Source organism: Arvicanthis niloticus, chromosome 11 (assembly GCF_011762505.2).
Source record: "Arvicanthis niloticus isolate mArvNil1 chromosome 11, mArvNil1.pat.X, whole genome shotgun sequence".
Taxonomy (NCBI): Eukaryota; Metazoa; Chordata; class Mammalia; order Rodentia; family Muridae; genus Arvicanthis; species Arvicanthis niloticus.
Genome location: NC_047668.1, coordinates 64,523,051 through 64,538,575, shown reverse-complemented (window position 1 = coordinate 64,538,575; position 15,525 = coordinate 64,523,051). Strand labels below are relative to the sequence as shown.

Below are 15,525 nucleotides of genomic sequence, written 5' to 3'. Positions count from 1 at the left end.
GTGAAGGGCTGAGGCTGTGTAGCTCAGGGTGCGGGGTGACAGCTGTCACCGGGAACCCCGAAAGGACAACTTTGAAAAGGAGGATCCTCCACTTTGGACGCGGCGTTCAGGTGGTCACCCCTTGTCACCGACCTCCGTCGCCCGCCTAGCCTAGCCCACAGCAAAGTGAGGTTCGAGTACAGCGCGTCCCTCGAGTCCTGCGCAACCCCGCGCTCCGCGCCCGGAGGGGACCTCACCGGGGTGCAGAGCCTCCGCGCGCCCCCTCGGAGGCAGACCCACCGCAGCGCGCGGCGGGGAACTACAGCTCCCGGCAGGCCCCGCGCGGGCCGCGCGCCCCCGCCCGCGCGCCCCGGCCCCCCGCCCTCCGGCCTCGAGACGGGACGGGAGGGAGGGCAGGAGGAAGGGGCGGCGGGCGGCGGGCGGGTTCGTGCGAGGCGCGTGAAGCCTCGCTGGCTCCTGCTCCGGGACGCGGACGCTGGCGCGCGCCGACTTTCCCCACAACAGGCGAGCCCGCCTCTGTAAGTAGTCGCTTGAGGGAGCGCGGAGCAGACACCGAAAAAAGTTCGCGCCGCCGCCGCCGCTTTGTTCTCCCGACCCGTCGGGCTGAGGTGGCGCGGCCCCTCCCCCACCGCACGCGGCGGTGGCGGCGGCGGGACTCGGACCCGCGCGGGGCTGGGCGGCGGCCGCGGCTGGGCGGGAAGTCGGGGCGGTGCTCCGCGGGCGGCCGGGGGCGCCGGCGCGGCCAAGTTCCGCGGTCCGAGCCGAGGCCAAGTTGGAGTCGCGCGGCTGCGGGTGACCCACCGCGCCCCGGCCCTCGGGGACCGCTCTTCCCGCGCCCCGCAAACTAATCCTGCCGCCCGCGGCGCCGTGCAGCGAGCCTTCCCGGTTCTTTACTGCACTTTTCCTGGTCCTGGGGCTGGAAGGGGCGAGTATCCGGGGTTTGGAGGATGGTGACCCCAGTTTCCTGACTGCCTTTAGGCTTGCCAGTTGCAGCCTCGCTCCAAGTCGTTCTCGTTCAGGGCAGCTTTGCCCTGAAGTGAAACACCCGCGAGTGTGGGGCAGCAACAATGATAATGATGATAGTAATAACAATAATAATAATAATACACGACATTACTTGATTGCGTGTCGGGTATTTTATTTCACATCATCGAAATCAGAAGTATAGGCCGTGCTGTCAGCAAGCACAGATATAAATCGGGCTACAGGCGACCTGCAGACTTTTCCGCACACAGATTGATGGCATGGACGTAACTGTCCCTTCAACCACGCCCGTCCCCACAGGAAATAAGACTATCGGTGTCATCTTTGATTAAAGAGGATAAGTTACAACTCGAAGTACTACTTTGTAGGACAGGGCCTTTAAAACCTGTAGGCACAAATGAAACAAAAGTTTGAGATGCCTTCATCTGTATTCTAGAAAAATGTTGCTACACTAAAAAAATACTTTTACTCTATACCTGATGTTGCAGTTTTAGCAGCTTTGATTTTGTTCAGCTCGTGTTTAAACTTGTAATGCCAGGAGAGTAGACAAGCCTACTGATTTGCTTCAAGAAGCCTTCCATGAAGTTCCCAGATTTGCTCTGTAGAAACACTCTCCCTTCCCGGTTATAATCTGGAGTGGGATAAAACAGCAGTTTAGCAAGAAAGTTGTTTCAAGTTTTTGTAAATGTATTATTTTTCAAATGTCTCACAGGAACCTTCACAATAGGTTTTGCTTCTTAGGATAGTTTTATAAATGTCATGAGCCTGAGACTATGAGTTTGGAGGCCTTTTTGATAAGCCAAGGCAGTTCACATTTCAGGAGTGTTAAAACTACAAGAATTTTTCTTAAATGTGTTTGGCAGTTTCATATATTCTGATCCCCCTCCTCTTCGCTCTCTCAGGTAACCCCCCACCAGCCCCTTAAAGAAGTTTTATAGCCATGAGCCTTTAATCTTGCATATTTCATAAGCTATTTTATCAGGTGACCTGTTTAAAATAGACATTTCTTTCTGTGTGTGTGTGTGTGTGTGTGTTGTTTGTCATCTAAACACTGCTACACACACCAAAAGCCACAGCAAGTTAAACTTTAAAAGTCAGAGGAGCTGAAAACACCTCATACATAAAGATAGAGGGGAGGAGAGTTACCAAAGTGTACTTTTCACAGAAGGGAAAGACAGTTTTCAACAAAATTCTAAAGTTGGCAAAATAAATACTAACCATAGTGGAGTTCATTGCTTGTTTTTAAAGAAACTCATTCAGGATTTGATGTGTAATTACTTACATATTATTTGATTAGGTACATAATTGGATTTAATAATCGAATCTCTTCTTTGAGTCTCTTGGGTTATGTAATTCAAATGGAACTTGCCTCTCTGGAGCAGTCATTTTAAAAGGAAAAAATAGGATATGATACTTAAGAGATGTTTTAGTTTTAATTTCAGTGTAGATAAAACGTTTTCTCCACTTGTGTGGTTATCTTATAGTGGCCGTACTTGAGAAGTGCTCTTTGGCAATTAGCCAATCAGATTTCTTCTAAACTACTGGTGCAGGGTTGACCATCTATCAAGCTTATCCATAGCTTCGTATTGCTCAGCCAGACTGATGTTCCAATATCTGAATACACTTCTCAGTGCCTGCACAGAGAACCTGCCTGGTGTGCCCTCTCTGTGTTCTCCAGGGCAGTGGAAGGGCTGAGATTGACTGCCGCTACCTGGATAAGTAGACTTGTAGACGGAACAATTTAGTGGAGTGCTACACTCTTAGAAAGACAGTCTTAGAGTTATCTGAGAGAATGTTTCTGAAATATGCAATAGATGTAGAGACTGCCACAGATCTTTTTTAAATCTACAAAAATTACTGAGTTTTTACACTGTATACAAGCATTAAGCAAAGTCAGACATTTCTCAAGGTAAAACATGGACATTGACTTCAGTGTACTGGTCAGCTATGTCACTGAAAAAGCTCACATGCTTTTTTACATGCTAAAACATGTAAAAAATACATACCATACATGTGTGCATATCTTCATGAGGGTCAGGCTAAACCCTTGTACTTTATTAGCATTCTCTGTACACAAAGTAAAATTAAACCTGGACAGTCCTTTTTACTCCTGGGAGTCTGGTAAACATGATATTACAAGGTAAAAGCATGTTAGCATTTGCTGAATGCACATAGAAGGCTGGCTACCCTAAATAAAGAGAGCTCCCTTTGTAGTATTAAATGTGTCTTGTTTTCTGGAATCCTCTTGTTTCTTGTTTCTTTAGAGAGCCCTTCCCTGAGACCTAGCTGAAGTAAAGTCTACCTGGCATATACTCTGTTGTATCTCATAGTTGGTAATTACCTAGCTACTTATGCAAATGTTTGTTTAATGTCTGAGTTCCAGAGAGAGCAGTGGCCATGTCTCTTTCTGCTACTGCTGTGGAACTGAGTGTCTCTCTTAGTCGTCTAGCTATCACCAAGTGTTCTGTAAGAATGTAAGTATGCATTGAATGAAACTCCTGCTGGTAGAGCTTCTGGCTAGAGACTTGCTTGAGATTGGAACATAATGTACAGCGATGAAGTGACAGAGAGAGAAAAGGTAGATCAGCTTGTGACATTGCCATGAAGTATAACAGCCCAGTCACCTAGCCTCCAAGGTCTTTGTTTTATTTACTCTATAACAATTGAGCACACTGAGCTCAAAATACCTTTTGATTCCATTCAGTGGTGACAGAATTTTTAAGTTCATTTGAATGAGATATGTGACAACTATCTAAAAGAATGGTTGAAAAAAAAATGCCAACTAAAGTTATAAATTCTTGACAACTAAACAATACTGTTCTGGTTTAGAGACTTATAACTATGAAAAACAACATATCTAATTAATACACTACACAGTTTATAAATCAACAAGATGTACTTTTTGTTAACTTATAAACTCTATTTTCTATTTAAAGCATAAATACAAAGAAATTAAACAGCATACCAAAATTTGTATAAATTAGTATTGTTAGATTTCTTACAGATCAAATCAAGATTCCATAAACAAAACCAGGAGTGAGAAGACAGATGGGATGAGTGGGTGGGAGCTGTTAAGACAGGTTCTTACATTTGTATTCATGCTGAAACTTTAAAAAAAAAATCACTTTTATACAAAATTATATATAGTTTATAAGGAATTCATATCTCTAGTAAATTGATCAAGTATGTTATTAGATTGTTTCTGTTAATTAATATCAAGTGGTATAAAAAATAAATTTAGTAGGAAGTTACCTTTTATCTAATTGCTGTAAAACTTCTGAATGATCTGAGGTCTTCCAGTAATACAGGTGCTGTAATTAGTCTGTCACCGGCAGGTGTCAGTCCTTTAACCCTGGAATCCTGCAAGTGGTGCTGTCATTTTCTTTGTACTTCTCTGAAGTAACGCTGAATTAAAAACAGGTCTCCCTTAATACTACCTCAGATATTTGAGGACCGCTTATTCTGATTGCTATATGCTTAGCACAGGTCATTATCATCATGGTTACCTGGATGTTTGTAATTATTTTCTTCCCAAACTTAAAAATCTGCAACTCTAAACATATAGAATAGTGCCCCCCTCTCTCTGTCTCCCCTTTTTTCTCTCTCTCTTTCTCTATCTCTCTCCCCATCTCTCAGTTATATGTATAAACAAGTTATAGACTATAGTAATACAGACTAACAAGTATGCAGAGTAATGCTTATGACTTTTCAGTGTCCAGAGGATTTAGGACTGTATTGGTTCTTTTAGTCAGTCCTTTATATTCACAGCACTTACTTGAAGCCTCAGAAACACAGCCCAACCTCATGAACGGCTTCCAGATCAGCATCTCCCCCATTCTAATGTTGCACATTTAACTTAGAATTTATTTCTGTTAAGTTTCACTTAATTTTATTCCATTTGCTCAGTTTTGTTCAACCTGAAGATTACATAAGCAGATTGCCTTTGTCTTTACCATTTTCATATCTCATGAAAATACATAGCTGAGAGTGGTTTGGGAACATTTCTCCAAGGATTCCACACATGTCAGTTGACACAGCAATTTTCTTACTACACTGATGTCCAGCTCAAACTCAGCGAGTTTACAAAGACAGTGGGGGAAATGCTTTTAATACTGTTTTCATGAGATTGTAGTAGCCTTGAGTGAGGAACCTCTGAACTTTCCCTTTCTCAACTCTAAAGTGGCTGATTGTGCAGATTAATGAGGTGCTACTTTGTGGTGTTTAGACTCGTGTCTGTCAGATATCAGATAGAGTTCAGTGAAGGTCAGTACTTACTTCCTCCACTTGAGAAGTCTAGTCTTTATGATGTTGTAAGTGTGATGTGCTTGGCATTTCTTGTTCTGTTTGAAATTAGGCTGATATGAACATTATACTATCCTCTAGTTATTCACAAATCATCTTCTTGGATCTGGCTAAGGATTTTCTTTACTTTTTTTTTTTTTTTTAACAATTTCTTTATTTTTATTTTATTTACATAGTATTTGCCTGCATGTATGTCTGTGTGAGAGTGTCCTGGATCTCTGGAACTGGAGTTACAGACAGCTGTGAGCTGTCATGTGGGTGTTGGGCATTGAACCTGGGTCCTTTGGAAGAACAGTTAGTGCTCTTAACCTCAGAGCTGTCTTTCCAGTCCCTGGCACAAGATATTTTAAGTTTCTTTAGTAGTTTCTGAATTGTGCTTACCTGCTTTTCTCTGTTCAGCACTTGAAGCAGCCCTCGCCATCCCAGGCCATGGGCACCTCTCTCTCACCCTGAGCTCTTTCTGCAGGATTATTGCATAATAGTCACAGTTAAACTTGCTCAGTGCTGTATGGAATGAGCTGCATCTTGGCCCGGAGACTTGTACTCACACAAAGTTTTAGAAGCTCAGCATTGACGAAGTGGAGGATAGAAAGATTGTAAATTTGAGACCATCCAGGGCTACATGGTGAGTTTGAGGCTGGCCTGGGCTATATAGTGAGACTCAAAAGAAAAGATGTTTAAAAATAAAGTCATTTAATTCGCTCGTATTCACAAAGTTCAAATTTCAGTTCTCTGAGTTCTAAGATAAGTGAGATGCAAGTTGAGCAATTCTTTCTGTATAATCCCTCTCCCTCCTCTCTAAACAGTGATTCCCAGTTCCTTGTTATCTTTAAGAAGTAGTAGTTACTGTGAAAACAGTACTGGTAAGAAAGCCTGAGACTTGGGTTCTAATCCCCACTCTGCTCATAGCTAGTGTTACTAGGCACATTGCTTTTGCACTTTGGTCTTCTCAGCTACAAAAATTATATTTTCCTATTGGTTACAAAAAGTATCATGAGGCACATTAGTGAAATATTACCATCAAATGCTATAAAATAGGAGGTTGAATTCTAGCCATTTGCCCAAATGTTACTACCTTTAAAAGTTATTTTAGATTCATTTTATTCTGAATTTTCTTATTTGTATTCCTGTTTCTGTATGATTTTGTTCTTCATTTCATACATATCATTTATTTGAATTTAACTACATATATTCATTTCCACTCTACACACACTTTGGATGCTTTGAGTTTTCCTCATTGTAATTATTTATGGCTACAAAGAATTTAGAAGGATTCATCTCTTGTGAACCATTTCATTCAGCCATGAAGGGTCATTATGCCTGTTTCTTTTTCTTTTTAAAAAAATTTCTGAACTGTGTTTCCTAAAACTTCCGATGCATAGTTTACTGATGTACTTTCCCCAGTGTTAGAAATGCCTTCATGAGGATGAGTTCACTTTCTCCTGTGTTTCATAGTTTATCAGCACTCACAGTCACAGTTCCTTGCTGACTCCAGTACATCCCCATTTGTTTCTTTAGGCTTCTGGAAGACATTTGTCAACAAAGCAGTCCAGGACTCGTATTTTGGCAGAAATAGACTCTTTGGAGGGATGGGAGTACTGGGGAAAACCTAGGGCCTTGTACTTGCTACTGAGCTGTATTTTCATTAGACTCAATATATAAAAACATAAAAGACCACTTAAGCTTTCCTGTAGTGGGAAATTATTCTGTATTTTTAAATATGGCTTGGGTCATATTTTATGTCTGTGATGTTTGTTTTACTTCTCCTGTTTTGTCTTTTCTGTCTTTCTCAGTTTCTTATTATAATTGAGTTGTGTAGTTGTGGGATAGCAGTGTTTGATCTTCATAAATTTAAAATACTATAACTTACAGCTGGGTGCAGTGGTATATATCTTAGTTTCAACTACTTGGGAGGCTAAGACAAAAGGATCTCGAGAACCAGGAGTTCAAGACTAGTCTAGACAACCTAGTCTAGACAACATAGTCTAATCCTAGCTCCAAAAAAAGAATATACTATTTAACCTGCCCCTACTCCCCAACCAGGGTTCAGGAGTTAGTGGTGAGGGACGGGTATTATCTTAAGTAGGACTCTCTCTTTCTGAAATTATAACTATAGTAAAAAATGATTGTGATAACTAAAGTTAAAATAACTACCCATTGGGTTGTATTCATGAATTGTAAAAATGTCACCCAAAATTATCACTAAAAATTATAGGGATTCTTACATTTTAAACTGATAGCAAATGAATAGAAAACATTAAAAACCCTTTTAACTTTTTCTTCTAGGTTGACAGCATTTCAGACGGCACCATTTTCTCTCTGGATCCATTCATCCAAAGAAATATGTTTGTACTATTTTTGCAAGCTTTTTATTTCTACTTCATCACAGGGAAGTTCAGTCCCAAGATGGAAATGAGTACACATGAGAGGGTGAATTGAGGTGTGACCATTTGTGGTGTCCCGTCAGTGTCTGAAGGAGTAGATTACCTGAAACTACTTTTAATCAGGAAGATTTCATATCTCGACACAGATCAACTATTCTGTTCGTATTTTCTGAAATGAAAAGCAAAAGACAAAAACAGATTTAAAAGAAATGAAGATGTCTCATGACTAATCAGTATCAACTCTGTTCCTTCGATGATAATGGTGATGTGAAGTGGGTTATAGATCTGGGTGTGGTCCTAAAGATTCTTGATGGGACTGACATTGAGAGTGGTAGGACATTTTGTACATTCAGCTTGGAGCAACAGAATTTGCCATCAACTGCATGAGTGGCTCAGCCAAGGAAGTAAAGCAGCTTTAATTTAAATCCAAAAGTGTAACCATTATTTTACTGCTATTTTGAAAACTTCTTCAGAACTATTTAAAAAGCATTGACAACTACTTTTATAGATTAAAGAAAGGCAGATGTCTGCAAATAATTCCCCTCCATCAGCCCAGAAATCTGTGATCCCTGCAACTGTTTCTGCTGTGCTTCCAGCTTCTTCTCCGTGTTCAAGTCCCAAGACAGGACTCTCGGCTCGGCTCTCTAATGGCAGCTTCAGTGCCCCGTCACTCACAAATTCTAGAGGCTCAGTGCACACAATTTCATTTCTACTTCAGATTGGCCTCACACGAGAGAGCGTTACCATCGAAGCCCAGGAACTGTCTCTCTCTGCTGTCAAAGACCTCGTTTGCTCCATTGTTTATCAGAAGGTACTGTGCAAGCTGTTTATATCAGTAATGTTTTCCTAATTGATATTGTTTCTCACAAATCTCTATAATTTATGCATGAAACAATGAAAGAACACATTTAGATTCATCAGTAATTTATGTTCTGATTATAAGCATTTTGGGCAGTATGTAATAGACTGGGAGCCAAAAAGTCTGCAATTTCAGAATCTAAAGGGAACCTACATCTCAATTTAAAAATACTACTTACCCAAAATAGTGCTGTTTTATAGTCCAGGGGTTATCTGACATTTCATTTAATTTCACAGAAAGGGTCAGGAGGTAGTATGCATAAGACATTGCGGTGACTTACTGGAAAGGTGGGCCACCATAGCTCCTGAATCCAGTGTCACCTGAAGCTTGGGTTTCCACCTGTCTGTCGTTTGCCCTCATTTACACCCTTGCCTTCGCTTTGAATGCTGATAATTTCTCACAGAGGAAGTTCAGAATCTACCTAAACAACCTTTGTTATAGAAGCACATTCTCTTCCTCTTAAACAGGTAAATCACTTTGGAATATATAACAGGTTGTTCAGGGTGGGTGGTTGTTGTGTAAGCACCTCTTGTCCTATCCTGTGCCATTTTCCCCATTCATTTACTTATTTATTCATTCATACGTTCATTCATTTTACATCCCAATCACAGCTCCCCCTCACACAGCTTCTCCCTCTGGTCCTCTTTCCTTTCTCCTCTGAGAAACAGGAGCCCCTCCCCCCCCCCACCAACCCACTCTGTCCTGTGCCATTTTTTAATGAATCTTGGCTCATGATAAGCTAGAATGATTTCTATTTATGAATTATTTATATGGGTTATATTAATTGGCTTTATTTTATTCTTGATGGACAACCACTTGTTTCAAACAAACATTTTGGCAAAACTTTTCTCTTGGGGACTGTGTAAGTGGCACAATTTATGCAATGCTTGCTTCACAAGCATGAAGCCCTGAGTTTAAATCCCTGTAGCACCCACATAAAAAGCTAGATTCAGCAATATTGCACCTTAGTCCCAGCACTAGGGAGGTGAAGGGAGACGGGCCAGCCATGATAGTAAAATCAGTGAGTTCCGGGTTAAATGAGCGACCCCATCTGAAGCAATAAGGTAAGGAACGAATGAGGAAGAGACATGAAGCCAACCGCTGACCTGCATAAACACACAGAGAAATACATGCACAAATGTGTACACACAGAGACATACACAGTCTTAGTGAGAATACTAACATTGAATTTCAGCTCTTCATCTTTTATTTCCTATGTTTTATATGGTTTGTTATTAGCTTCTAATTTAAAAGTAGTTACTAATCCAAAAACATTATAGTTTGTGATAATGGCTTATTGGGCCTGTGTTTTAACGGTGACTTGCTGGTGTAAATATGGCCTAAAGTAAGAGTGACTTTAGATCCTCAGCATTGTTGACTTGTTTTTGTGTGTCTTTACTTACTGTAACATTTCATTTTGAGATGTAGTATTACTGTTATTGGCCAGGCTGGTCTTTGGTCTCTGGGGTTCTCCTGTCTCAGTCCTCATTATCCAGGACTACAGACACAAACCACCTTGCCTAGGACTACCTTTCAATGTCTTCAGTTTTATTTTCCTTTCATTATATACCACATAAGCTTTTTACAGATACTTCTGTAACTATTTCATAACTTTTTACACTTTTTAAACTTTTTAAACTTAAGGATAGCATCTTTTGAGAGCATAAGAATTTATAATCTATATTCAGTGAAATGTGTTATTCATTTTTCAACATTTAGAATTTTCAACTTTTGTTTTTAATTGATAAAATATGTGTCTATATATTATCATGTGTAGCATATTAAAATATGGATACATTGTATAATGGCTATATGAGCTAATTAGCTTGATTTTTTTTTTTTTGATCAATGTATATACATCCATTTACTTCACACATTTATACAGAGACATACTGATTCTCTATAGGATTGTTAGAGAATTGGATCTATTATTTACAGGATGACATTGGACAAGAGATTTTACTTGTTTGAGTAAGCGTCCAGGTCTGTTAAATCACTGAATTGGATGGTTTCCAGTCTCTTAAGTGTAGCTGTGAGGTTTGGGTCTTCTCTGTAGGAGACAGATAGAAGAGAGAGGAGCTTGAGTGGTTAGTAAGAAATCTTAAAGCACCAGCTTAGATTCAGGGATTTTATAGATACATTGATGGATCCTTAACTCATTTGAGATTTGAAAAAGCTGTCAACATTTCTTACCTTCTCTCTTGTCTTAGAGATCTTGCTTTCTGGCCATCCATTTAGTTGCTTGTGTACATACAGTTTCAGGTTCTGAAATAATTAATTGAGTGATACTTGAGTGATAATTTTGAACCTCTAAAGAAAGATATTATTTAATACTTATAATTTATGTACCAGATTCCTTCAAGTTAGTAATGATGATAATTTCTCTATAAAGAAATGCTTTAGATTTTTAAAATAGTGAATGCCTACATTAGTAATAATTATAACTGCCATTTGTTGGTTTGTCAGTTTCTGTTCAAGCCTCTTTACACAAATTCTATTAAATTTTCACAGCTTCACTATGAATCGGTCACCACAGTTATCAAAAAGGAAATAGAAGCACAGAAAACATGTTACTTTCTAAGCCTGTGATAAAAGAATTCAGAGCTTCCATTTCTAACTGTTGTATTCTAGACAGCTGCTTTGATTTTCCATTATCAATCATTGCTCATTTTTTAAATGCCTTCCAGTAAAGAGACTATACAGTCAGTAACCATAGAATCCAGTTCCCTTGAAGCTAATTGCCCTCATGTGCGTTGAAGCCTTTATAACAAACTGAAGTACATGGTTCCCTAGTAGCTGACATGTAAAATTCTAGAAAAGTGACTGGCACTTGATTAGTTCATTTATAATTATTTGAGTGATTTGATCTAATGGACATATTTGTTCTTTTAGTTTCTATTCTTGATAATCTCTCTTATGTAGAACCTTCTAAAAATAGACCAGTAGTTACATTTTAGGGATTAGATGGACTAGACATTGTCCTTGCCCTTAAAAGCTTATATTCTAGTGAGGGAACCACGTTCACTAGTATCAGATATGAGAAGTAGCATGAGATGTTGAAGTAAAAAGTGTACGTTGTAGGCTGGTGAAGAATGTAGAAGGCTGAAGCCATACAGACAATAATATTAAACGTGGCAATCTGGCAACAAAGAATGAGGTGAGAATAATATTCTAGACAGAAGGATTGGGATTAGCAAAGACAGGGGAAAGGAACTTGGTAAGTGTTGGGGCTAGAAAAATGTCTTAACAGTTATGACAGTTTACTGTTCTTCCAAAGGACCGAAGTTTGATTCCCAGCATCCATGTCAGGTAGATCACAGCCACCTGTAACTCCAGCTCTGGGGAATCTGATATCTCTGGCTTCCGTGAGCACCCCCACACATGTAGCATACACCACACAGACACATGATTAAAAATAAAATAAATGTCAATAAAAGGAATGTAAGTGCTAATATTTAGTAAGTGCCTACTTGGTGTCAGGAGATTTAGATGCATTTAATCCACACAGTCGACTGTAGTACATCTTAGACTTTAATGTGCATGAGATCATCTGGGAATTCTAAGGAGTAGGTTTGTGTGGGTATGCATTTCTATTATGGTTGATGGTCCTTTGTTGTAGATCCTATCTTAATTACTTTTCTCTTGCTGTGCTATGACACCATGACCAAAACAACTAATAAAATAAAGCATTTAATTTGTGGCTCCCTTATTTTCTAGCATCTTTAGTCAGAAATGTGGGATGCACATACACTCATGCCATGTATATTATTTATATTTTCTCTTGAACTATCTTACAAGATACTGTTTCTAAAGACTTGTTTATTTGTTGATTCTATGTGTGTATATGTGTGCCTGAGTGTATGTATGTGCACCATGTGCCTGCAGTGTTCTTGGGAGCCAAAAGAGGGCATAGAGCCCCCAGAACTGGAATTGCCTGTATATTTGAGCTGTCCAATGTGGATGCTAGAAACTGAACTTGGGTTCTCTTGGAGGAGAAACAAGTGCTTCTGACCATAGAGCCGTCTTTTCAGTCCCCTGAATACTGTTTTTTAAAAGACAGATTTGAGATAAAATATATCTGTAATAAATTCCATCACTTTAAGTTCACGAGATTGATCATTTTCAACAGTTTCATACAGCAATATAATTCCTCTAATTCAAGATATAAGTCATCCCTGTCACCCTAGACATATTCTTGTACATCTGTAGTCTCTTCCCCGACTTCCAGCCCCAAACAACAACTAGTCATCATTCTTTCACTGTAATGTAAGCCTTTCGGGGTGTTCTCATACAGAAATGAGATCATCTTCTATGTAGTGTTTTGGAACTTAATACTATTGTATTTTATTGTATCATATAGAAGTGTTTTGGAAATTAATATATATTGTATTTCTATAGTTCTTTATATTGCTGAATTAGTCTGTTATATTAGGTATGCCTTAATTTCTTTGTTCATTGATATATACTAGAACTGTTTGCAGTTTTGGTGGTTATGAGTCAAGTTGTCAGCCTTCTCATACAATCTCAATTACAAGCTCTAAATGTATGTTGACTTTTGTATGTCTACTTAGAAGTGTAATGACGGGGTGACTTAGTAGGGCTGTGTTTGTGATACCTTGCCAGACTGATATACAAAGATAACTGTACACTTTCCCTCCCGACAAGCTCCATTTCCTTGCTCACACTTGATATCAGCTGCCTTTTTAATTTAGCCTGTCAGGTTGCTATATACTAATGCCTCCTCCTTCTGACTTTAATTTGTTATCTCCTGGTGAATATATTTGAAATTTAAGTTTTCTTATGTGAAGTTTATACAGACTGTATGCTGATTAGTATTTTTGTCAGCTCACCCAAGCTAGAGTTACCTGGGAAGAGTTCCTCAGTTGAGGAATTGTCTTCTTCACATTGGCCCACAGGCACATCTTTGAGGCATTGATTAGTAATTGATATGGGAGGGCCCAGCCTGCTTTGGACAAGTGGTCCTGGGTTGTATAAGAAAGAAGCTGAGCAAGCCATGGGGAAGCAATAGCAGCTTTCCTCCATGGTTCCACCGTGACTTCTCACACTAGTAGACAATGATTGTGATCTGTTAACCTAATAATACCTTTCTTCCCCAGAATGTTTTTCTCAGTGTTTTATCACAGCAACAAGAAGCAAACTAGTGTATATTGTTCATCTTATTACTGAGTGTTAAAGTCCTTCATACATCCCTGATACAAAGTGATTTGAGTTTTAAACAGCAGATAATTAAAACAAGCTTATAGCATATCTTTTACCTTAACATTTTCTTCTGCTATGGACATGTCAAATTTACTCAGCAGTTTTGAAATACAAAGTACTGTTGTTAAATATGTGCACACACACTCAGCACATTGTTCAGTAGGTCTCAGTTGCAAAAGAATTTAAACTTATTTTCCTGTCTAACTGAGGCTTTGTGCTTGTTGACTGTCGTCTTTCTCATCTCCTCCCCTAGCCTCTGGTAGCCTGTTCTCTGCCTCTGAGTTCTAATGTTTCAGATTCTATATGTAAGCAAGAAGACCGTTGGTATTCATCTCTGCATTTGCCTTATTTCAGTTCCTGTAAAATGTTCTCTAGTTTCATACGTGTTATAGGGGCACAGTCATGCTGCCTCAGAGTTCACACTGGTAACCTCATCCTAACATGGTCATTTACAAAGAGCCTGTTTCTGAGGTGATGTTTGTGGCTGTTGGGGTGGGAATGCTAACATGGAGAGTGTGACTTTCAAGTTAACTCTGTATATGGTGTGACGTTAGGGTCAGAGTTCATCTGTTTGTGTGTTACATGTACATTTTTCTAGGACTGTATTAGAAATTTTAACCTCTCTACAGTGAATTACTCAGTACCTTTTGTTGTAAATTAGTTGACTATACAGATTTTGGGCGTTCTTAAACATTGAATACTTTGTCTCTATACCAATTTCATACTGTCTTAATAAAAACCCTAAGAAGTCAAATACTGAAGTCCTCAACTTTGTCCTTTGTTCAAGAATTGTTTGCCCATCTGGCCCTTTGCATTTCCATATAAATTTTAAAATTTAAAATTTTCAGTTTTTACACTATAGAAAGGACTTTCTGAAACTTGCAGATATTGTTTTCAGAGTTTTATGTTTTATTGTTAGTATAGCTTTTTCTTTATTTATAATTTTTCACGTGTTACATAGAAATACAGGATTTTATTATATGTTCTTAACTTTCCTAAACACATTTAACTTTGTTTTGAAGATTCTTTAGGGTTTTCTGTATAGATTATTTTGTCTTTAGGGAATCTTGCTTTTTTCCAAGTAGTATTTCATTCTTTTTCTTACTTTTGCTTTTATATTTCTTTGCTTTGGTGGTGAGAATTTCCAGCATAATTTTGAATAGAAATATATGTGCATCCTGTTTCCATTTGTAAAAGGAAAATCTTTCAGTCTTTGACCAATCAGGATGGTGCACATTTTTGAAGGTGTCCTTCATCAGGTTAAGGAGTCTCTGCCTCTTCCAGGTGGTGGAGACTTTTTCTAGAGAATGTCTTTAGTAACCCCACCTCCCTGGCAGCTATGTGTTTTTCTCTTAGTCTCTTAACATGGCACATTTTCTTAGCTGAATCTTTGAATGTTAAATAGCCTTACATTCCTGGAGCAAACCACCTAGTCACCACACATTATCTTTTTCACAGTTTTTCTAATTTGATTTATTAATATTTTTCTTAACTTTTTCTGCCTTTGTTCGTGAGAGATACTGACCTGTAGCTTTCCTTTTTTATATCCTTGATTTGGGTGTCAGCAGAATGAGGTTTGAAGAAGGGTGCTAGGGATTGAACAGGGTTTGGGGATACTAATCTGGGTATACTTTACCCTTGAGGTGCTCTTCCTTCCTCAAGCTAATGTTGGCTTCTCAAGCTGAAAAGTATTCCTATTCTTCTACAAATAATTAACATTATTAGCGTTAATGAACTTGACCACTGAAACCATTCTAGACCAAGGATTTCCTTTGT

At 39.1% G+C, this 15,525-nt stretch overlaps 1 protein-coding gene across 2 annotated transcripts in view; it reads left to right on the top strand.

The window, feature by feature from the left end:
* The first annotated feature begins 377 nt into the window (after positions 1-377).
* Prkd3 (protein kinase D3) overlaps positions 378-15,525 on the top strand; it is a 73,409-nt gene continuing 58,261 nt past the window's right edge. Inside the window, exons 1-2 of one of the 2 annotated variants that reach the window (XM_034513805.2) lie at positions 378-518; positions 7,573-8,481. In XM_034513805.2, coding sequence (XP_034369696.1) covers positions 8,194-8,481 — 288 coding nt within the window. In that variant the 5' untranslated portion in view covers positions 378-518; positions 7,573-8,193. Of the gene's footprint in view, positions 519-7,572; positions 8,482-15,525 lie in introns of those variants that run through there. The other variant, XR_013113315.1, reaches the window with a different exon arrangement.